Genomic DNA, 21,825 nt, shown 5'->3' on the forward strand with positions numbered 1-21,825 from the left:
AGAACACACATGTGCCTTCCACATTGAGTAAGGAATTGTACACACGTGTGGATGAGCCGGACTGTTTCAGGTCCCTGGGTATAGAAATGTGCACCCGCAGCCCCTTCAGTGAAGCAGGCCTGGTGTGGTGTGACCTAGTTCGGCTCAGGAGGGGGCTCTGTCCCTTCCCCAGGCTGTGGTGCAGCTGAGTGCCAATGACCATGGGCTTCAGAGGCAGGCACATCCCTCACTCACTAGCTGTGTGGCCGTAGGCAAGCTTTTCACCATTAGGGCCTCAGTTTCCTTATCTGTCCAGGGGAGTGGGTTGGGGAAATTAGTGAGGAGCTCTGTGTAGTGCCAGATGTGTGCTAAGCGCTGGGTCAGAGGCAGCCCTTGTCATGACTGGGCAATGCCAGCCCCTCTCTCAACACCAATCCAGCTTCCTGGCCTGCCCATGGGAAGTCAACAGGATGTGTCAGGGCAGGAGTGTTTCCTACAAAACAAAGGGAAACGTGGTCCTCAGAGGGAACCCTGGGCAACATCATTCATATTGTTCACACCAGGACCCGAAATCCAAAACCTCCCAGGGCAGAGGCTGCCAGACGTGGGGCGGGAAGGCAGGCTCTGTTGGAAAACAGGCACAGATTTATGTATCCGTATATTCAGCACAATTTTTTGAGTACCATTGAGAGATGCAGTCCAGCAGGAAAGACAGATCCCAGACAGACAGACTCATTCTGTATCAGGCACCAGAGGGGCCCTGGGTACAGAAATTTGAAGGAGAGGGGACCGTACATTGATGGGCCCTTTACTCTCAGCCCTGCCATCCATCCATCCCTCAGCAGCCACCACCACAGCCAGGCCTGGCCCAGGGCCTTGGGGACAGCCCCACCCCGTGGAACTCAAAGTCTGGCAGAAAAGAGGACCAAAGAGGGCCCTTTATCAGATCTTAGTGATGGAACCTCAGGGAAAAGGTGGGCATGGAATGTCGGGACACAGAGAGCGAGAGGCTGGCTGAGGCTGCCAGGAGGAGATGAATCTTAGGTGCGACTCTGTCCTAAACCCCAGATGCATGAAGCCAGAGTGGGGAACCCTCTGCCTCCTGCAGCTGCCCGTCTCTCACTCACAAACCACTGCCGGACAGAACCCAAACACTGCCATCTTTGGAGCACTTTCTGCATCCCTGGCCCAAGTATGTCGCTTTTCAGACCCAGCGGGGCTCACCTAGGGGCCCTAGGCTGAGAAGTGAAGCCCAGGTGGACAAGGCTTTCTGCTCACTGGACCAGTTTCTTGGCTCAGCTTGGGCCCCAGCCAGTGCCTTCCTTTTCCAGGCCTCAGAGATTTCACTCAGTTACCTCTGGGGCTCCTTTTTGCCCCAGCCTGTGCCCTCGTAAACTGACTAGGTATTTGAGGGAGCACTTACTTCACCTCCTGGCCTCAGATCTGCCATAGGAAAGGGGAGAGGGGTCTCCTACCTCCTCTCCCCAGGAGCCTATACCTTGAGGGAACAGCCCCCTTGACTGAAGTTTTAGTTCCCACCCAAGCCCCCCTCTGACTTTTCCAAGTTGTTGGAAAGACTGATGCACAGATCTCTGATGACCTGGGTGGGTTTTGGGGAGCCCTCCCTGAGAGGGGTGAGATTGCCCAGTGAAGGAATGAAGTGAGGTCCAGAGGGGGGTAAAAGAAGAAGTGGTTCTCATTTACAATAATAGCAACAACGCCAGGACTTTGTAACGTGCTTTAGAGATTTTAAAGCATTTTCAACTTGCCATTCACTTACTTTGGTACTTTTTTTGTAAATGAAACCATATCTTTAGAATGTGAGATATGCTAAGGGTAGCGGATATGCTGGCCAGTGTGAGCTCCAGGGAGACCTCAAAACAAAAACTGGGAAAGGTGATTTTTGACAAAGGCACCAAAAAAATTTAGTGGACAAAGGAAAGATTTTCAATCCACGGTGCTGGGAAAACTGGACATTCATGAGCCCTGACCCCTACCTCACACCACACACCAAAATTAACTTGAAATGGATTATAGACCTAAACGGAGAAGCTAAAACTATAATTTCATGTTTGCAGACAGCCCTGTGAGATGGGCCAGTGCTGGCGAAGGGGGTGGGTGGGAGCGAGGGGCCTGATTACTAGGACAGGCAGTGGGCACCAGGGTGGAGTGCTGTCAGTCTCTGGGGGGACCTGGTGGGTGTTGAGGGAGGGGCAGACATGTGGGGCGGGAACCGAGGCCAATAGTAGAGGCCACCTGTGGCCCCTGGGGACATGTTGAGGGGTGCCCTCCCAGGGAGGGCTGGTTTGGGAAATCATTTGGGGGATGGCTTGGCTGTGTGACGTCTGCCAAAGGCCCCCTCATTTTAGCGTCCAAGGTCGGCATGCAGCACAGACGCAGGCTCTCTCCCAGCAATGTGCAGGCCTTCTATTTACAAACTGTCCTCTAAATTGGGCCCTGATCGTTGGCTGACAGGAGCCCCTGTAGCTGGGCTGACCATACTGTGGCAGAATATTGGAGTTCCCTCTGCTTTCCCAGATCGTGAAAACATTTTGGTGTTAACAGTCTGTTTCCGTTATAAACAGTTGCCAGGGTCTCCTCTGAGCCAGGCGGGGGTGACTTCCAGCCAGTGGGGTGCTGTCCTGCCTGGGCTCCACACATAACCTCGGCAAATGCACGGCTGTGGTGGTCAGGCCAGTGGCCTCAGCACTGAACAGATCACTCAGGGCAGCTCCTACAGCAGGAATGGGGTCTTTTCTGTCCCCCAAGATTTTACTAGGGGTGGCTTAGAAATTGACAAAAAGCGGGACGGAAAGAGGAAGGAGACGGACACTTCAGAGTACCAGCTGCAGGCCTGTTGAGCACAGCGAGAGTGGAGTGGGGCTGGCCTACCCTGGAGGGTCATGGGCGTGGTGATGAGGAGGAAGAAGAAAAGGACCATTTCCACAAGCATCTATTGAGTCTTAGCTCTGTGCAGTCACTGTGTTGGACATTCCAAGGGTATTAATTCTATCTAATCTTCACAACTACTCCTCAGAGAATTATGCCCATTTTACAGATTAGGAAACTGAGAGTCAGGGATACAAAATGGCTTTCCCAGTGTCACCCAGGTCTGCCTGGCTCCCAAGCACAGGCCTTTCCGCCAAGACACTCACCAGCAAATGCCAGGGCCCTGTTAGTGGGTACCAGCTGGGTGCCAGCACGGGGTAGGAGCTGGGGCTGTACCACCTCTCACTGGCTTTGCCTCCCCCCTTCTCTCCTTGGGCAGCAACTGAACCATCCGAACATCATCAAGTATTTGGACTCATTTATTGAGGACAATGAGCTGAACATTGTGCTGGAGCTGGCCGACGCAGGTGACCTGTCGCAGATGATCAAGGTGAGGGTGCCTGGCAGATGGGTAGGGCCTGGAGGCTGCCCCGACAAAGGGAACCCCTCCTCAGCTCGAGTTCCTCACTGCTCTGGTCTCAGATAGAGGCAGCCCCTTGGGGACACTCTGCCCTCCTTGCCGATGCCCACCAGCCTCAGCCGTGACCCCTTTCATGTCCCATCTATATTTGCTGGGAGATGGTCAGCTGTAGACAGAAAGGACCCCTCTGGCTGCCCTCTCTGTCCCTCCCAGCCTGCCCACGGGCTCATGGGCCGCTTCTCCTGTGTCTCAGGAGTGGGCATAGAATCCTGCGTTAGGTCGGAACCCAGCTCACAGAATCTGGGAAACTGTCTATGGGTAAAATTGCCTCATTTCATAGGAGGGAAAACTGAGTCCAGAGAGGTTAAGAGATTTGCCTGAGAATACCCAGCAACTTGGAGACAGAGCTGGGCCTGTGGCCCAGGTCTCTGTTTCTCGGCCTAGGACCTTCCAGTGGATATTGTCCCCAAGTTGAGTTCCCTGAGGTCCCTCCAGCCCTTGAGGGACATCTTCATTCCCATGTAATGGCCAAGGCCAGGGCCTCCGAGAGGTTGATTGACTTGCCACGTTCCACAGGTAGGCTCAGCACCAGGCCTGGCTCTTGCTCTGCATCCTATGGCAGCCCCCACACCGCTCCACCCCCTCACCCCACCTCCTGGGGCCCAGGACCAGACCCATCATGAGTCTGGACTCAGGGACCATCGCAGCCCCACTGATAGGGTACCTACTCTGGGCCACAACCATGCTGAGCACATGTATCACTTGCTGAGTCCCCAGTATCCTCAGATAGCAAAGCTCAGAGAGGTTTAGTCACTTACCTGAGGCAGCACAGCCTTTAAGTGGGACCTTCAGGCCCGAGGTCTCAGCCCCGCTCCTGCTTTTCCCTCAAGGCCCTCCCTGTCCTGCTGACTTACCCAAGTGTGCAGGCCACTGTTGTGGGCCCTCATTGCCTCCCTCCCCCAGGCTCAGTCTATCTGCTTCTGAGGGAGGCTGGGCCAGCTGGAGCCCCCACCCTGCTCCCAGCCATCTTTCAAATGGAGCCAGACATGGACTCTCCATCTTTCCCATCAGGCACTGAGGATTGAGACATTGCTCGGTGCTTGCTCTTCTGAAATTTGGCTCTTAGGAATACGGGTGTCGCTGGGAAGCAGCATTACTTGAGCTGTTATCACCTGCATTTATATTTTTGTTGACGTATTAATGCCTTTGCAGGGATGTTAATCTGCACACGGATCCCTGATGGGAACAGATGTGCTATATCATGTCTTAGTTCCTCCTTCTCCTGCCCATTCCCACACTTTGTTTCTCTTTCACATGTCACTCTTCCACTGAACACACATGCAGCCAGCACCCACTGTGTCCCGACACCTCGGGGTGCTGCCAGCACGCACACTGCCCTCACGGAGCTCATCTCCTAAGGAGAGGGCAGATCCATGAACGATCATTCAGGAGCCGGAGAGAATCAGCCAAGTTCAGGGCCTGTCGAGCCACAAAAGGCTTCCTGGAGGAGGTGACACCTGAGCAGAGACCTGAGGGGAGACCCGAAGCCTAGTGGCAGAAAGCTTGTGCTAGAGCCCAGAGGGATGAAAATCCCAGGGGTCCACACAGCCAGGGGACCAGAAGAGCACTGGATGACGTGGGGGTAAGGGCTGGACAAGGGGGAGGCGGTCAGACCACCCAGGGCCGCATGGTCCAGGCTCAGGATTCAGGACCTGGCCCTGAGGTCAGCGAGAAGCTTTCTAAGACTGGTGATGGGCAGTAAACATGGTCCGCTTTGTGTTCTAGAAAGATTGGTTGCCCAATGGAGGGTGGGGTGGGGGGAAGGGAGAACAGGAGGCAGGGCAGAGATGACAGAGAGGAAACTCTGGAATGGGGCCCATAGTGAGGGTACCGTATCCATCAGCCCCAAGAGACCCCAGACCGCACGCAGCCTCTGAATCCATGGAGTGGGCTGGAGTCTGACAGGCGGAGGCAGGGGTGACTGGGCAAATCAAATCTTTCCCTTCCCTGAACCTCAGTTTCTACCCCTGTCCCGAGAGATACATGAGGAGGGCACTGTGGGAACTGCAGGGCATGGTGGGCTGCTGACCAGCAGGCCCTGCGTCCCAAAGGCCCCCAAACCCAGGGGCCAAGCAGCACCATGATGGCTACGATGCTAGTGTTATTTACGGTGGATGGTGAAACCAGGAGCTGCCGCCACCCCGAAACCCACCAGAGACTGAGCGCCTTCCCAATAAATGTCACACGGTGCTTATAGGACGTGACATTTAGAAAATCACCACTTGCAGCCGTGCACATCCCACTTAAATGCTGTAATGAGGATTAACTAACATCATGGTGTAAATAACACTCCAGCCCAGCCCAACGCACAAGCCTGGGGTGGCCCAGGGGGTGGGGGTCCTGTGCTGAGGGGTCTCTGCTGGGAACCTGGGGAAGCTCACCCACAAAGCCGCTCTCCCAGGATGGAGCCTCAGGAGAGCCTCACGGGGCTTTAGTGCCAGGCTGGGGGCCTTCCGGGTGTGACTGTCCCATTGTTGGAGGTGCCCAGATCCAAATCCAGCTCTGCCGCTCTGCCTGGGAGACCTTGGGCAAGTTCCTGAACCCTTCTCAGCTCAGTCCCTCATCAGATAGTTATTGGTGCCATTAGAAGTGGGTTAAGAGCTTGGGCTTTTCAGGCAGAAGGCCTGGGGTTGAGCTGTGACCCAGCCCCTTACTAGCTAGATGGTGTGGCCCTCAGTTTCCCCGTCTGCAAGATGGGTGCAGTCATCCCTGCTTAGGGCCCAGCACAGGGGCTACACAAGGCAGGTGCTCAGCAAATGTTTGCTCAGGTCCTGTCTTCCACGCCATGCCCCCTTTCCAGGACCAGGAGTGCATCCCGAGTCAGCCCCCTTCCCTGCTCAAGAGCAGCTGCCCTGACCGAGAGTCCCACGGCATCACCTCTGGCTGCTTTGGGGAAAGATGGTTGGTCTGGAGCAAAAGCCCTTGAGCAAAGACCTGGTACTCAGGTTGTTGGTGTGAGTCACCGCCCCGACCCCAGTTCACAGGAGACACCCCTGGCCGTGGGGGGGTGGGATGTTGATCTAAACCGTGGGCAGGACACACTCCTAGTTTACTCCTCCCAGGACCTTCGGCTCACTCAGTGCAGCCTGGGTGGTTTTCAGGTTTTTTTGTTTTGGTTTCTGGAGCATTAAATATGGTTTTTCAGTCAATAAAGTAGATGGGGGTCCATTTGAGAATGTCAAGTCCATTTCCTGCCGCGTTTGTGAACGATCCCGTGGGATGAGATTTGCCTGTTCTGAGGAGGTGGGGGAAGAAGCTGTGATTTAACTACCAAGCACGTCTTGGGTGCTCTCATCGTTGGCCAGGCTGGGGCTGGGGACAGAGAGGCCAAGCCAGTTCCCTCCCACAAGGAGCTTGCAGTCAGGTAGAGGGAGGACACGGGCGTGTGTCCAGGAGATTCCAGAAAAAGTATGATTGAGAGCAGCCTGCAAATGCCATCCAGGCATCCATTCAGCAGAGCCGTCCAGGACCTCAGTCTGGGCCAGGCCTGCCCCCAGCCCTGCCCTTAAGAGCTGGCTTCCGGGTGAGGGTGGACGGAGGACCATGGAGGGAGACCTGGGCTGAAGCAGAGATGTGAACCCAGCCCCCTTTGTTCCACGTTTATCATTTGTTCAGCAGCCCGACTGCCCATGCTGGGCCAGGCTCTAGCTGCCTGCTGGGCACAGGGCAGCACAGAACCCTGCAGCTGCCCTGCCTCTCAGCCCACCACCTACGCCTGTCCCTCTGTCTGTCTGTCTCCCCCACCGCAGTACTTCAAGAAGCAGAAGCGGCTCATTCCCGAGAGGACGGTGTGGAAGTACTTCGTGCAGCTGTGCAGCGCCGTGGAGCACATGCACTCCCGCCGGGTGATGCACCGAGGTGTGTGTGCCCGCCCCTCCCAGAGCTGCTGGGCCAACACCGCCAGGCCCCAGGACGCAGCTGTCCCCTCGGCTCCTCCTGGGGAAGGTGGACCATCTTGCATTCCCCAGACAAGTGGGTGTCCAGCATCATGCCTGTCCTTAGCAGGGTCAGAGAATGGGCATGTGCAAGGCGCTGGGCTTGATGCCTCGGCCCAGTGACTCCCTATGGTGGCAGCACCAAATGCCAGATACGTAGTTACATGGAACACAGGCCTCGCTCAGGACATCATCTCCAGTCCCCAGTACCACCCTGGGGCCCATGTAGAGAGGGTTGCAGCAAGGATGTGTGGTGGGGTTGACCAGTTTTGGTACTGCTGCCAGCTCTGCCGGGAATGGCAGGGGAAATATACTAGAAAAGGGAACTTTTAATACGGGCTTCGAAGTCTTCGTAGGAGTTGGCTGGGCAAAGGAAATGAGACTCCTACAAAGGAATATTTCTGAAAGTTGACGTCATCCTGAATTGTGAGGAAGAAGGAAGGGTGTTGGGTGCTTTACATAGGTTACTTTACTGATTCCTTTCTTCATTCATTCCACCTTTATTTACCATAATCTGCTGTGTGGGCGGCACTGCTCTAGTCACCGGGGAACAGTGCAGGTTACCACACTGAGTGCTTTCTTCACTTGTTAACACAAATTCTCAGAGTGAGTGAGCATGAGATGGAGCAGGACAGGCCCCCCTCCCTATCACCTGAAGGGCCCACCCCTCTGCCCAGCCCGACTTCCTTCTCCTTTCTGTTACACACCAACCCCTTTCTTCTTCCCCTGCAGACATCAAACCTGCCAACGTGTTCATCACAGCCACGGGGGTCGTCAAGCTCGGTGACCTAGGCCTGGGCCGCTTCTTCAGCTCCGAGACCACTGCGGCCCACTCTCTAGGTAAGAGGGCTTGTCTGTACCCCAACAGCCCGCAGTTCTTAGTGACGCTGGGGAAGATGTGGACATTGTTCCCACAGTGCCTTTGGTTAGCTAGTGAACCCCAAGGCTTCACTTGCCTCCTTAGAACCCCTTCCAGGACAGGATGACTGAGCCCAGTCCGTGGAGTCGGGACGTGGCTCTGTCTTGCATGCTGGAGTCATTCCATCTTTCTCCTTGCTGCGCGGTGTTCCGTCATATGGTTGCACCACACGGTCCATTCTTCCTGTTAGGGAACCTTTGAGCTGTTTCCAGATTTGGGCTTTTAGACAGCCATATTTGAAGCTGTGGGAGCCAAGTTCTCAGCCAGGAGGAGGTGACATGATAGCTGGACTGTGGGGAGTATAAAGGAGTTGGTGGGGCAGTGAGGGGTAACACAGTGAGCTGGAAAGCAGGGTCCCCAGGACCTCAGGTGACAAGGGAAACAGTGGGCCCTTGAATGCTGGGCTCAGTGGATGGGCACCATCCCAGGAGTGTTAAGAACTGAGCATGGGGAGACATGGGTCGGATGTGTTTTGGGTCATGTGAAGCAGTGGCAAGCTTCAGATACCATATGCTGGCTAGGTAACTGAATGCGAAACTTGGAACGACGGACCACGGAGAATTTTACATTTAGCTGGAATAGAGAGCCAGCGAAGTCCCCACCCCACCCCCTCCCCAGTTGGACATGGACGTAGGTTCCCACGTGCATTATAACAGTGCATATTGGCATTTAACCAGGGCCATGTGGGTACGTTTCAGAGGTAGGGAGGGCCATCTCTTTCCAGAAGCCAGTTTCCTGCTCTTCAGGGTGGCATTTGCAGATGAAGGTGCTCCCAGGCTCCCCTCCCTGTGCACCTGTGAACACCTCCCTTGAAAACCACTCTGTTCTCCACTCGTCTGCGGCCAATCCCCCGCCCCAGCCCATGTCTCCCATCCTCTGACCCCGAGTGCCTGCGGCATGCTGTGAGTACACCAGCTGATGGTGGAGGTACTTTCTGGAAGAAACACTTTCCTGGTGGAAACTGTCACTCTTCATACAGGTCCCAATGACTTAGAGGCTCTCGGGGTTTATACAGCACATGATCAGGAGAAATGTGCTAATTCTCAAGATCAGGTGCTCCCAGCTACGTATAGGAGTGTGTGCACGTGTTTGTGTGTGAATGTGCACGTGTGTGCATGCATGCATGAGTGTGCATGGGTAGCATGTGAGTGTGTGTGCATTGTCATGCATGTGTGGAGTGTGAGTGTGCATGTGTGAGTATGCAGGTGTACGTGTGTGTGTAGAGAGAGTTACTTTGAAATTCTCGGCTCTGTCTGACCCTGGAGGACACTGGGCACGTTGTTGGCTGTCCGTTAGCTCAAAAGGAAAGGATGTGTAAGGACCTGCTATCCCGTGAGTTGAGGACACTTCATTCACACCGCAGAGCCGTGGGGGTCTATAGGATCCTCCTTTGTGCAAAGGAGAAATCTGAAATCCAGGGAGCTTGAGTGACATTTCTGAGTCTTGTCGCAGCAGGGCCAGGACTTGAATGCAGGCTTCACACTGCACAGCCCACGTTTCCTTTCGACGATCAGAGTTGCGGCCCTTGGAAGATAATGCTGGACTTCCTCCCGGAGCCCAGCCACCAACTCCTTCCCCTGGAAGGACCCCTGGACTTTCCCAGTCCTTTCATACCCTTCTCTTTGTGAAAATCAGTGTCAGTTTGGGACTATTTACCTCTGTGGTTTAAGAGCTTCAAAAAGGCCAAAAACTCAAGGGAAACCGTCAAAGGGAAGAGTTAAAGCCACTGCCTCCTGTCCCCTGTCAGTCAGGTCCCAGCCCTTCTCGGTCCGCTGGGGAGAAGATCTGCTGCGCTCGTCAGAGCCGGTTAAGATCACATCTTTACGAACGGGCAGAAATACGGGCTCATCCGACAGCGTCAGTTTATCGACTTGGACTGCTGCACTTATTATATTAATGAGAAGGAACTGGAACTTGGGAAAGGCTGCCTGCAGAAGCCTGGCTCTTCCCGACGCCTCCGAGCAGCTGACCCGGCCTCCTGGGGCCGTGTGCCCGTGTCTAGGACACGCTCCCGGAACTGAGGACCAGGCTCCATGACGGTGACAGCCCAGGGCCTGAAGTCTCCAAGAGGCAAGAGAAAGGCCCTCTTTCCACAGTGAGGCTCTGCAAACAGCTGACCAAGTCTTGCACACACGTTTGGTGGGGCAAGAGAGTGAAGTAATTGCTATTGCATCGTGACTCAGGAAGAGTACAGGGGCTGGAGGCCCCTTCATACCCATGCATGGGTATGAATTATGTGTCCGTCCCATCTGTGTGCACCTACTATGCGGGGCTGCTGTGGTGGCAGCTGCGTTGCCCCGGCAACCACTTCCTGTCCTGGGCTGCTGACCCATGGCTGGACTTATGCAAATCCCATATCGCCCTGCCTCACCCTGCCTCCGTATTTGCTAACACGAGGCTGGCATGAAAGGGCATTAGTCATGCCATGGCCGGGCTGACAGGTGCAGTACCCAGCAGTGGCAGAGCGACTGCCTCGGTGTCAGGAATCGGAGCTGTAATTAGAGCGAGGAACAGAATGAGCGTCAGACGAATTACTAGGCAGCAGATCATATTTGTCAGGAAGGATTGCATACATAAAAATTAAGTGACAGTACACGCCGGCGTAATGAAAGAAAAATGAAAGATTTGCCTACACACAGCTCACAAGCTACAAGCAAGTGTCTCGCTCCAAGCAGCAGCAGCAGCTGCAGACAAATTGTGGGGCTGGGAGAGCAGGCCCTGCTCTCAGCAGTGGTGACAGGGCCGCCTCGGGCTGGGATGAGGGTGGTACGGGAGGCCAGCGCACATCCAGGACTCTGCAGGACCACCTCTTGGGGCTGGGCAGACGGTCTGGCTGGGGGTGATCTCCGTCAGGGCATGCTGGCTTTCCCAGGCCGCCAACCACTGGCGTGGCCACAGGGTGTAAATTCCTTCCTTCTCCCTTCCCTGGTCTGGGTGTAGGGGACGCTGGCAGCCTTCCCTGATTTCTGGGTGCTCCCAGACTGGTGAGGGGACAGACACAGTCCAGGGTGGCATGGTATGGGGACTGGTAGACCCCTTTCCTGAGGGCCCACTGTGTGCAGCCATAGTGCTGGGCTCTGTGACGAAACTGCACCGAGGAGCCCAGTGTCCCTGGGGGCCTAGGGCCATCTCAGCCCCTCCCAGGGCTGCTCTTTACTTCAGTTTTCTGTAGTCACTGAACTCACCAGAGAGGTGAGCTAACAACGAACACAAGGCTTAAAAGATGTTTGAAAAACATTTTCTTTTAAAAAACTTATCCCACCAAGCCTTACTATCTCCATTTCTCAGATGAGGAAACTGAGGCTCAGAAGGGGGACCACATTCCGGTAGTCGCCTGGCGAGTGGGAACTGGAACCCTCAGGGTGTTGGCTCCTTTCCAGGCACAAGCCCACAGTGTGCTGGGGAGTCGGCTTGGGTCCTGACGAGCTGCCTAGGTGCAGGAACGCCCAGGGCACCCGGTGCATGGACACTCGGCCACAGGCGGGGTAAGCCCATCCAACCTCACAGTGTGGGCTTGTCCTGGGCCACAGAGGAGGAAGATGGAGCTTCCTCTTCTTGTCCAGTGCCAGTGTGAGCATGCCCATGCCTGGCACCGGGTGGGCCCCGTGGAACCTTTGCCAGGTGGGTAGGCGGTCCTCACAGCCAGGCATCCCTGGGGACCCTATCAGTGTGGTCACAGCTGCACGCCTGGGCCTTGTCCCATCCGTCCCAGCAGCCCAGGACACCTGGGAACAACTGGCCCCAAAAACCTGCTTCAGCAGGTAGATTGAGGTTCTGAGTCTTGACATCTGAGAAGGAGGTCCCGGGAGGTCACACCTCGCCGGTGGGTGGCTCCTGCCTTGTCTGTCACATTTCTGGCATTTCCAGGGGCAGAAACTGTTAGAATGAGACAAGCTGACACCAGAGAGGGAAGGGGAAGGTCTCCAGGGGACAGCAAATGAGGAATCCATCGGGTCTAGGATGTAAACTACAGCTTGTCCATTTGTTCATTCATTCACTCAAGAAGGATCTGTGCCAGGCTCTGGGACTGTCACCGGGAAAGGGCCGCTGGCCTCTGGAACTTACGGCCTGGAGGGAAAAACCACTTAGAGTCTTCGCCGGGAACCAAGCACTGTTCCAATAATCACCTCCCCTGCGTTACCTGGTTTAGTGCTCTAGCCACCTGCGGGTGGCAATCATCACAGAGCAGGTTGTCAAAGGAGGAAGCTCAGGGGCAGTGAGCTGAGCCCTGTGTGCTGCCCGCGGGGTGGTGGGGGAGGGGGAGGGGGAGGCCGAGGTGTGGCCATTCATCAGTTTTCCATCCGAGACTCCCTGCACTATCTTGGATGAGACACCTACACCTGGAAACAGGGTGCTGTGTGGAGCTGAAAAATTAAGCCACCTATTGTCACATTTGTTAGAAACACTCAGTGTGGGAACTAGAAATAGGCAGATATTTGTAGGGATGTAAACAATCTGAAATGAAGTGAATGCTGATAAAAGTACAGTGTTTTTCCAACCTCACTGCCTCTCCTGGGGACTGTGTGTAGCTCAGCATGGGGTCAGCTGGTTATTAATTCAGGTGGTGGGCATGGGTGGGAATGAGCAGGACAGGGAGGCTAGATGAGGCTGCTAGGGCAATGGCTGGGGGACAGAGGAGAGGAGACAGCCTCAGGATGTGGGGGTGGGGAGGGAGTTTCCCAGGACTGCCTTATGTAGAGAGGAAAATGCAAGTCTCCCTGCCCCACACCAAGGGAGCTGCTCTGTGGGTTCCAGAACCTGCTCTTCCCCTGCTCTCTGTCATCCTCCTTCCCTTAGTTCACCCTCTCCCTCCCAGGGTCTCTGGACAGCGTGGCCTTCCCAGAGCCCTTCAACCTGCACATCAGGGCTCCAAAGTCGGGGAGGGGGGACCCCAGGGACAACTGAGTTCAACCCCTCCATTACACCGATGGGGAAACCAAAGCTAAGAGGGAGAAGTTCCGTTGTCTGCCAGTGAGTGGCTGAAGCACGCTCAGACCGGCTGGGTGCAGCTCCCAGTCCGTCCACACCCCAGCCTGTGCCGTCCAGGATCCACCCCGAGTTCCCCATGGATGTCGACGACGACACCATGTTTCTCCAGACATTTTCAACACCACCATTTTCAACACCATCATTTTCAACACCACAGATGCCAGCCTCGCCTTCATGTGAAATCTTTGCCTTTTTCACAGCTAATGAACATGTTTCAAACACTACGAGCATTTCAAACCCCAGCAAAGTTTGTTTTGACAGGAGTGGCGCATCTCCAGGAAGCAGGGGCCCCTTTAATCAGCCTCTGCTTTGAGGTCCCGCATTCTCCTCTGATATCTGCCCGGTTTGAAATCTGGGCGTTCTAGGTAAAGACATGGGAAGGTCAGGCTTTCTTGGGCTCCTCTTTCATATGCAGAGCTTGGTCCCCCACTGCGAGGAGAGGGAGTGGAGGGGGTGGGGGGGAAGGGGGAGCCTCAAGCTAGCAGGGCTGATGGGGAGATGGCTGGAAGGGGATTTGAGACCCAGGCTGTGTTGTCTCTGCGTCTGAGCATCTCCTTCACACTGTGCTGTTGCTTTGCCAGCGGGACGTGCCCACAGAAGACCCCCTGGGGCAGGACAAGGGACTGGGGGCGTGGCCTTCCAGGCAGCTCCTCTTGCCAGCTTCTCCCACTCTTCCCCAGAACTGCTACTCCCCTGAGGCTTGGGGACACATCCTCCAGGGCCTGCTGCAAGCTTGGAACTTCTTTGAAGTCTCTCATCTTATCTTTTAAACTCGTGCAAGTTGTGCATTATGCTTCATAATGTTAGAGTATCGGTTGTTGGTATAAAAATCGGGTTTTACAGACTTATTCCCAGGGGATGCTGGCAAACCAGGAGGTGCTGTGTTCACCCCCTGAAGCTCTGTACACCCCTGAAACAAGTTGAGGATCCCTCTAATGAGGCAGAGCACCCAACTTTAAGACTTACAGACCAAAGCGGAACAGCCCCTCCTTTGGGTCAGGGGACTGGAAAATCTGCCCGAGGCCAGAATGGAAGGACCTCCTGCCCGGCAGTGATGGCCCAAACCTCCCTCAGTTAATGCTTCATAAATTCATTTGTCCGACTGATGTGTCTGAGCATCTGAAAGACCGATGGGTGGATGAGGCTCTGCGCAGCTCCTGTCGGACTGTAACACGCACCGGCATCTTGTGAGAAACGCAGGTGTCCCTGTGCCGGCCCTGGGGGTCCTGGTCCCATAGGTCTGGGTGGGGCAGGCAGCAATATTTTTTATGAGCTCCTCCAGTGCATTCGGCTGCAGCCAATGATCTGTCCAGCCTTTCCTTGATCAACTGGCTCCTTCTAGACACTTCCTTGAACAGACAATTCACTACTTCCTGATGGGCCCGCTCCTAGGAGGGCCCAGTACGACGTCAGGGCTCAGTTAACATTGGATACAGATGGATGGATGGGTGGACGGATGGACAGATAGGCTGCTGAATGGAGGGATAGAGAGCAGACAATAGACGGATGATTCCAGATGGATGGAAGAGGGATGGCTGGCTTATTGGATGGATGATGGATGGACAGACCGATGTATGTCTGGCTTGATGACCCAGCAGCACTGGCATCTTAAAAGAAAGTCCAGATTATATTTGGCTGTTTGTCTTTTCTCCCTTACATCAAGGGAAACGGGTAAAAGCTGGAAGACGGGAGAAGCAGGAGACAAAGGGAATGCTTGTGCAAAAGCGCAGAGGTGAACAGAAGAGCAGGCTGGGATTGGGGCTGAGGGGGCAATGTGGGGGGACTCGAAGAGGGGCCAGGCATGCAAAGCCTTCACCTTCAATTGGGCTTGGCCAAGGCAGCGCCAGGCCAAAGCCTGGCCACTCTGCCAGTCATCTCTCCCCTGAGTCCCTCCTACGGAGGCCCAGGCGGAGGGCAAAACTGAGGGTGGCAGGAGGTGGCAGGGCCGAGGCACACTCCGTCAGGAGGGGGCTTGGAAGGGGATCTCAGGGGTGGCATGCAGCCAGACAGTGGACACTGCTGTCCCTCACTGAAGACAGGGCCTCTGATCTCCTTCCCCCACGGCTCCCACTGTCTCTTCCTGTATCCCGTCAGCCCCATGTAGCTGTTCCGTGTGGGGGACGGTTGTCGCCTTGTAGGCACGTCCATCCGCAGCACCCTAGGCACCGGAATCACTTACAGTTTGGGCTGAGGTTCCTGCTGTTAACTGAGAACTGTTTGGATGTCACCCTGTGGTTTGGATATGACAAGTCATTCATTTCACACTTGCCCGTTCATTGTCATTTTGTTCCCTCGTGACCAAAATATACAAGGGGCTGCTACAGGAAGTCACAATTTGCTTAGGGAATCCCACGTGGATTCATCTGTTGGCTGACAGCTCTTTCTGCTGAATAAGCAAGTAGCCCCTGATTTCAGCCATAAAGTATGCATGTAAGATGACACAGTTCTCAAACCATGTATTTAAGTGATGGCTGCTGTCCTTGTTCGGGGATTATTGCCATCAAAGGGTGCTTGGTGTCCTGATAAAGCAATAATCAGGCAGTCTCTCTTGGGCAGCCATCAGTTAAGTACACAGTGGATTAGGCTGCAACAAAAGTGTGAACACTGACGTTTGCTATCTGGTAACTTGTGGATGGATTCATTCACTCAGTGAGTAGAGGCTTATTAGGCACCCACAGTGACCTGTCCTGGCACTCTGGTAAACAAGGTCCTGTCCCCTGGGAGCCCAGAGCAGGAACTTCCCACACTTCATGGTGTGACAGAATTTCTTATAGATCTCCAATGCCATGAGAAAAACAAGAAGATCAAGTTTTCAAACAGCTTTAGTAAATGTTTTTGATTTAAGGATTGTCCTTGATGTTGAGGTTGAGTTTTCTCTTATTCCAGGGTCAAACTGTCTTTTCTTTTAAAAATAATAGTGACACTAAATTGTGTTTGGTTTTGTGTTAAACACCCTTACTTGGCAAAATTTAGTTGCCCCCAAACATCTTTGGCCCATGAAATGCTGAAGCTTTCCAAGTCCAGCTCACTGAAAGGCCTGTCCTCCCAGGGTCCGGTGTGTTTCTGTGGTGCTGCATAGCCCTCGTTCTATGGGCATAAGCAACATCTCAGGCTCAGCCTCGGCCGTGCTGGACTCCAGCTCCCCACACAGACTCTGGCCAGGTCAGCAGCCATCACCGTCACCTGAAAATGGCCACTGAAAATGTCTTCTGTAGAGCAGCCTTTAAAATCTGGTCCCAAAGCCTCCAGAACAATCATCCTCCAAATGGACTGAGAACAGAATCTCAGGTTAAAAATCTCTAGTCACAAATCCAGATTTCAGGGCCCTTCCTCAGCCCTTCCAAATCAGCCCTGCTGCAGCTTGCATGCCTCTGATGATGGGGAGCTCACCTCCTCTCAGGAAATCTTCCCATCTTTGCACAGCTCCAGGTCTTCAAAAGTGTGTCCCCTCTGCTTTTTAATTGAGAAGTGATATATGAACAGTAAAGCTCCTCGAGCCCTTTCCTGATCACTGCCCCCTCCCCCCCATAGAGCAGTTTTTCCTGATCTTGGTAAAAATGGAACCATCGTGTGTGCTCTTTTGTGCCTGGCTGCTTTCACTCACCATCACTGGGAGATTGATCTATTTTGTGGCATGCACCTGAGGTTTGTTTGTTCTTCTTCATGGCTGTTTAGTATTCCATTGTGTATAGAGACCACATTATCAGTCTTTCCATTCTGTTGTTGATTAACATTTGTTTCCAGTTTCTAGCTATTCCAAATAAAGCCACTTTGTACATTGTTGATCATGTCTCCGGATGGGCATGTACCTAAGAGTGGAATTATAAGGGTTCCAGCGCTCCACACATCACCAGCTTTGGTTCATCTCAGTCTTTTTAACTTGAACCATTCAGGGGGTGGATGGCAGTATCTCACTGTGTCTTTAATTTCCGTGGCTCTGATGAGTAGTGAAAAACATAAGTTTCCTGCGCTTATCGGCCATTTGGATATCCTCTTTGTGAAGCCCTCCCTTCAAGTTGTTTGCTAATTTGAGGGAGAGCGTTGTCTTTTATATTGTTTTATGGAAGTTTTCAAATGTATTCTGTCTATGAAGCCATTGTTGGGTATATGTGTGGCTGTGCCTTTTAACTCTCTAAATGGTTTTTTGGTTAAACTGAAGTTCCTAATTTTAATGAAGTCCAGTTTATCAATCTTTTACAGTTAGTGTCTTTTCGTCCTGTTTAAGAAATCTCTGCCAACCCCAAATCTGGATGTGCCAGATGATGCCAGCTAAAGGTGGTGGCTAAGTGCTCCATTTCTGGAGCCTGAAGATCTAGGTTTGAGGCCAGTCCTGCTGCTTTTCTGAGCCTCAGTTTCCCCATCTGTAAAATGGGGGTGCCTCCTAACGGGACTGTTAGGAACACGAATTACCTAGCACATGTGACATGCTTACTCAACCTTCACAGGTTTTCTTTTCACTGTTGAGAGCCTTATCTGGGCTCTTCTGGGATTCAAGCAACCACGTTAAAGGACATTTGGCCAGTTGCTGCCCAGAGCCTGGCTGCTGCGTTGCACTCCCCTTTTGACAGAAACACCAATCCCCAGCTGCCCAGCCCTGAGACTGATTCTCAGGTCTGTGTGGGTCCCTGTCCCCAGCGTCTGTTAGTGCCATACCTGCATGGTATGTCAGGGCCATACCAGCATGGGACATCCAATCTGGCCCAGCCCTCTCATTTGAAAGAGGAGGGGACAGGAGGACAGGGCGAGGGGCTTCCCAGGGTCCCAATGACACTGAGGTGGGATGTCTCTGCAGCCCCCATGCCCACATGTCCTGCCCCTGCACAGAGTGTAAGCCCTCACCCCCTTGCTGTGTTTCAGTGGGGACGCCGTACTACATGTCACCAGAGAGGATCCACGAGAATGGCTACAACTTCAAGTCTGACATCTGGTCTCTGGGATGCTTGCTGTACGAGGTGAGCTCAGTGACATTTGGTAGGGCATGTGTGGCAGGAGCCCAGCGGGATAGTGTTCACCCCACTAGCTCAGGGTGGGAACCCAGGGATACATGACGTCCGCTTGTGGCATTGGTGCCATGCAGGCCCTGTCCTTCACCCCACTCGGCCCAGTGTCTGCCTGAATAGCAGCGTTGGGCTAGCGGAGGTTGTTGGAGGGGCGGCCATGGCAGGTTGGGTGCCGTCTCACCCTTGGGCTGCTCAGATCTGGGAAGGGAGACAGACTGGAAGCAGACAGGGAGTCCAGTGTCTGCTTGTGTGATGGAGGGAGCGGGTGATCTGGTTGCCCCACATTTGCAGCTTCCCCTGCCTGGGTTTCCCTGCTAACTAGGCTGATTTTGTTCAGCTGTGTGTGTTGTGTGTGTGTGTGTGTGTGTATGTGTCCCCGTGGTATTTGGGTGAGAGACATGCAGGGTCCTGGTGTGGGCCGACTTTGGTCAGAAGAACCTGAGTTCAACGCTTAGCTCCCAATTCACCTGCTCATGGCCCCAGGACAAGTCAGCACCCCCACTGGGAACTCCAGTTGCCCCAAGTATAAAATGGCATCACACTTGTGAATGGTGCCTGGCTCAGGGAAGGCCCTGGGGCAGTGGAGGGCATCTCTCAGAAGCATTATTTGTCACTCCTTGCTGTCCACGTGCCCACTGACCCAGTGCAGGCCCAGCGGTGGGCGTCTGCTGCCACCTCTGGCAGTGAGGCTCTGCAGCCGGCCACCCTTCCCTTTATGCTTTGGCCAGAGGGAAAGCCAAAGTGTGGCTCGGCGTCTGTCCCCATGGAGGTCTCAGCTTTGTCCTCCTGCCCTCATGGATATTGTCCCTGGGTCCTTATTTTTCCATTCTATGTTTGCGATTTCCCTAAGCTGTGTCCCGCACTGTGAACGATGAGGGTCACTAAATGTAAACTAACAGACATGCAGGCCAACCGGGATGGGACAGGCCCATGTCCCCAGGGCTGCTGGGGGGATGGCAGCTGACTCCCTGTGCTCGTGCCAACCCTCCAGCAGGAGAGCCAGCCCAGCTCCCTGCCCCAGCCTTTGTCTCAGCTCCTGGAGACAGAGGCAGAGGCAGCCTGCGCTGGGCTGCAGCGTCTGCCTGAGTGGATTCTGGGCCCGGATGCCTTCTGAGTCCTCATCTTGAGCACTTTCACACATGTCTAACAAGGCAGCCGCCATGTTAGTGGCTCCCCAGCTGCAGGCTCTGGTTCGCCGGGGTGATTTATTTGTTGGCAGTGTGTGGGGCCACGCGGCTTGCAGCCTGGGAGGGACATACCGTGGAAAGTCAATGAAATCAATCAGTCAAGTCCTGTGGGCATTGACATCCTAGGGGACAGTGGGCGCTGATCTCAACCTAATGGTCCTGGCCTCCCACAGAATGGCGCTTGTGTGGCTGACGTGGCCAGCCGTGGCCAGTCCCTCCGAAGGTGACAGGCGGCAGGGGCTCTGCCCGGGGCTGCCACCCCTCTCCCTACTCCCCCAGCCCTACAGGGAAGTGAAAGCAGATGTTTTCCCAGCAGACAGGAAGGGAGACACATCTGAGCCCAGGGCTTGGTAATTGGAAGGAAACATCCCGCAGACACGACTGGAGCTCCCGCTGCACGCCCTGTGGTGTGTTCCAGGGCACCAGCCTGAAGAGCTGTGACAGGGGCTCTCCCACCCACTCAGACCTCGTCTGAGGATTCAGTGCAGCCCCAGTAGAGCACACCTGGGCCAGGGTGGCCTGGAGCCTGAGGTGACAACACGGAGCCAGAGAAAAGCTGCCCCTGACGGGGAGCTTCAGTGAGAGCTGGAAGAATCAAAGCCGCTGGCTGATTTCCTGGGCTACTGGAACACGTCACCACGAAGTTGATGGCTTCACACAACATAACATTATTCCCTTAGCATTCTGGAAGCCAGAAGTCCAAAATCAGTTTCACTGGACTAAAGGCAAGGTAACATCAGGGCTGGTTCCTTCTGCCACCTCCGTTCCTGGGCTCGTGACTCCGTCCTTGAATCACTCCGTCGACATAATTCCTTCTCCTCTGTAGTCAGATGCCCCCTGCCTCCCTCTTATAAGGACACTAGTGGTTACATTTAGGGCCCACCTGCATTACCAGGGATAACCTCCCATTTGGGGATCCCTAATTGAATCACACCGACCAAACCCCTTTTGTTATATAAGGTCCACATTCCTAGGCTCCAGAGATGAGGACATGACCTCTTTAGGGGACACCATTCAGCCCACCACACCCCCTTTCATCTGGGCATCTCCATGTCCCCCGAGGACCTCCTGAGGTCACCTTAAGATGATGCTATTGACCCACAGCTAGTGAGGAGGCACTACAAAGCACCACACCTGGCCTGTGCCCTCAAGGGTAAGTGCCAAGTGGGATCTGTCTTGAAGAGGTCAGCATAGGAGAAACATGCCGCACGACTCAGCAGCTGGAGCAGCACCTGCTGGAGTGAATCACAAGAATCACTTCAGGTGGGTCCCAGCTGCTGTAAGGGAGGAAATTGAGGCTCCGAGGTGGACACACCTCCCAGGGCCACAGAGCAAGGACAGGCCCTGATCCCCAGGCTGTCTGTCAAAGCCTGCCCTCTCCCTCCTTAGCCGCCCGGGACCTGGTGGAGAGAGACATGGGGTCTCCGCCTGGAGCCCCTGTGAGGGGAAGGAAGCGACTTCACAGCCCCTCCTCTGCTCCAAGAAGCTCCCAGAAGAGATGCCCGAGCCTGGCCATGTTGGAAGGCCCGTGCTTTATTTTCATTACCCAGCACGCCCTGTGGAGGCGCCCAGCAGGCTGCCTGGCTCTGCAGAATTTATTTATCTACACAGGAGCTGAAGGAATTGGCTCATTCAGGGCCAGCTCCAGGATCCTAAGCTGGGGGGCCTCTCACAGCTGCCTCCAGGGGCCCATGTCAGACTGAGACCCCCAAGAAAGGCTGGGGGACAGACAAGGGGTCAGCTGCGCCTTCTTTGGAATCCTGCTGTGGAATTCTAGCTTGAGCCGGAGAATGGTGTGGAAGCCCCCTACCTCATGGGGAAGCAGGGCTGCAGAATGCTTGGCAGTGGGCTTCTGGGCTCAGCCTTCACTTCGGGACGTGATGGGGAGATAGATACTGGTGATGAGAGGGGTGTCTGAGGCCGTCAGGGTGGGAGTCAAAGGCAGTCACTGTCCTCTCTACAGTCAGAACCCCCTTCTCCATGGGACACCTCAGATCACACACCAATTTCTCGGAGCTGCCCCAGCAGGGCAAGTGTCCACACTGTCCCATTTCCCTGGCTGTGTGTCATCCTGATGAAGCCAGACAGAAAAAGTTCTGCATTTGAGGGGCAGCGCTGAGAGCCATGGCTTTGGCAGTTCTAACGAGGCAACCAGTATCAGCCCCCAAAGAGCAATTTCTCTTCTCTTCCACCAGTCAGAGGTGGGTGGTCGTCGATATGCGGAGATCTCGCCATCCAGAGTAATTGTTCTAATCCCAGTTTCTCGAGCAGCCTGAGGTGCCTTCACAGCCCACGGCTCTGATCTGGGTGGAAAGCCCATGGCCAGCAGCTGGAGGGGGAACGGGCG

At 54.5% G+C, this 21,825-nt stretch overlaps 1 protein-coding gene across 1 annotated transcript in view; it reads left to right on the top strand.

The window, feature by feature from the left end:
• Nucleotides 1–21,825, top strand: part of NEK6 (NIMA related kinase 6) — an 80,467-nt gene that overhangs the window by 50,514 nt on the left and 8,128 nt on the right. The window contains exons 5-8 of the mRNA XM_081066144.1: nt 3,248–3,358; nt 7,198–7,306; nt 8,116–8,223; nt 18,149–18,243. Of these exons, the coding sequence (XP_080922270.1) occupies nt 3,248–3,358; nt 7,198–7,306; nt 8,116–8,223; nt 18,149–18,243 (423 nt within the window). The remainder of the gene's footprint in view (nt 1–3,247; nt 3,359–7,197; nt 7,307–8,115; nt 8,224–18,148; nt 18,244–21,825) is intronic.

This window comes from Rhinolophus hipposideros (assembly GCF_964194185.1).
Source record: "Rhinolophus hipposideros genome assembly, chromosome: 11".
NCBI classification, from domain to species: domain Eukaryota; kingdom Metazoa; phylum Chordata; class Mammalia; order Chiroptera; family Rhinolophidae; genus Rhinolophus; species Rhinolophus hipposideros.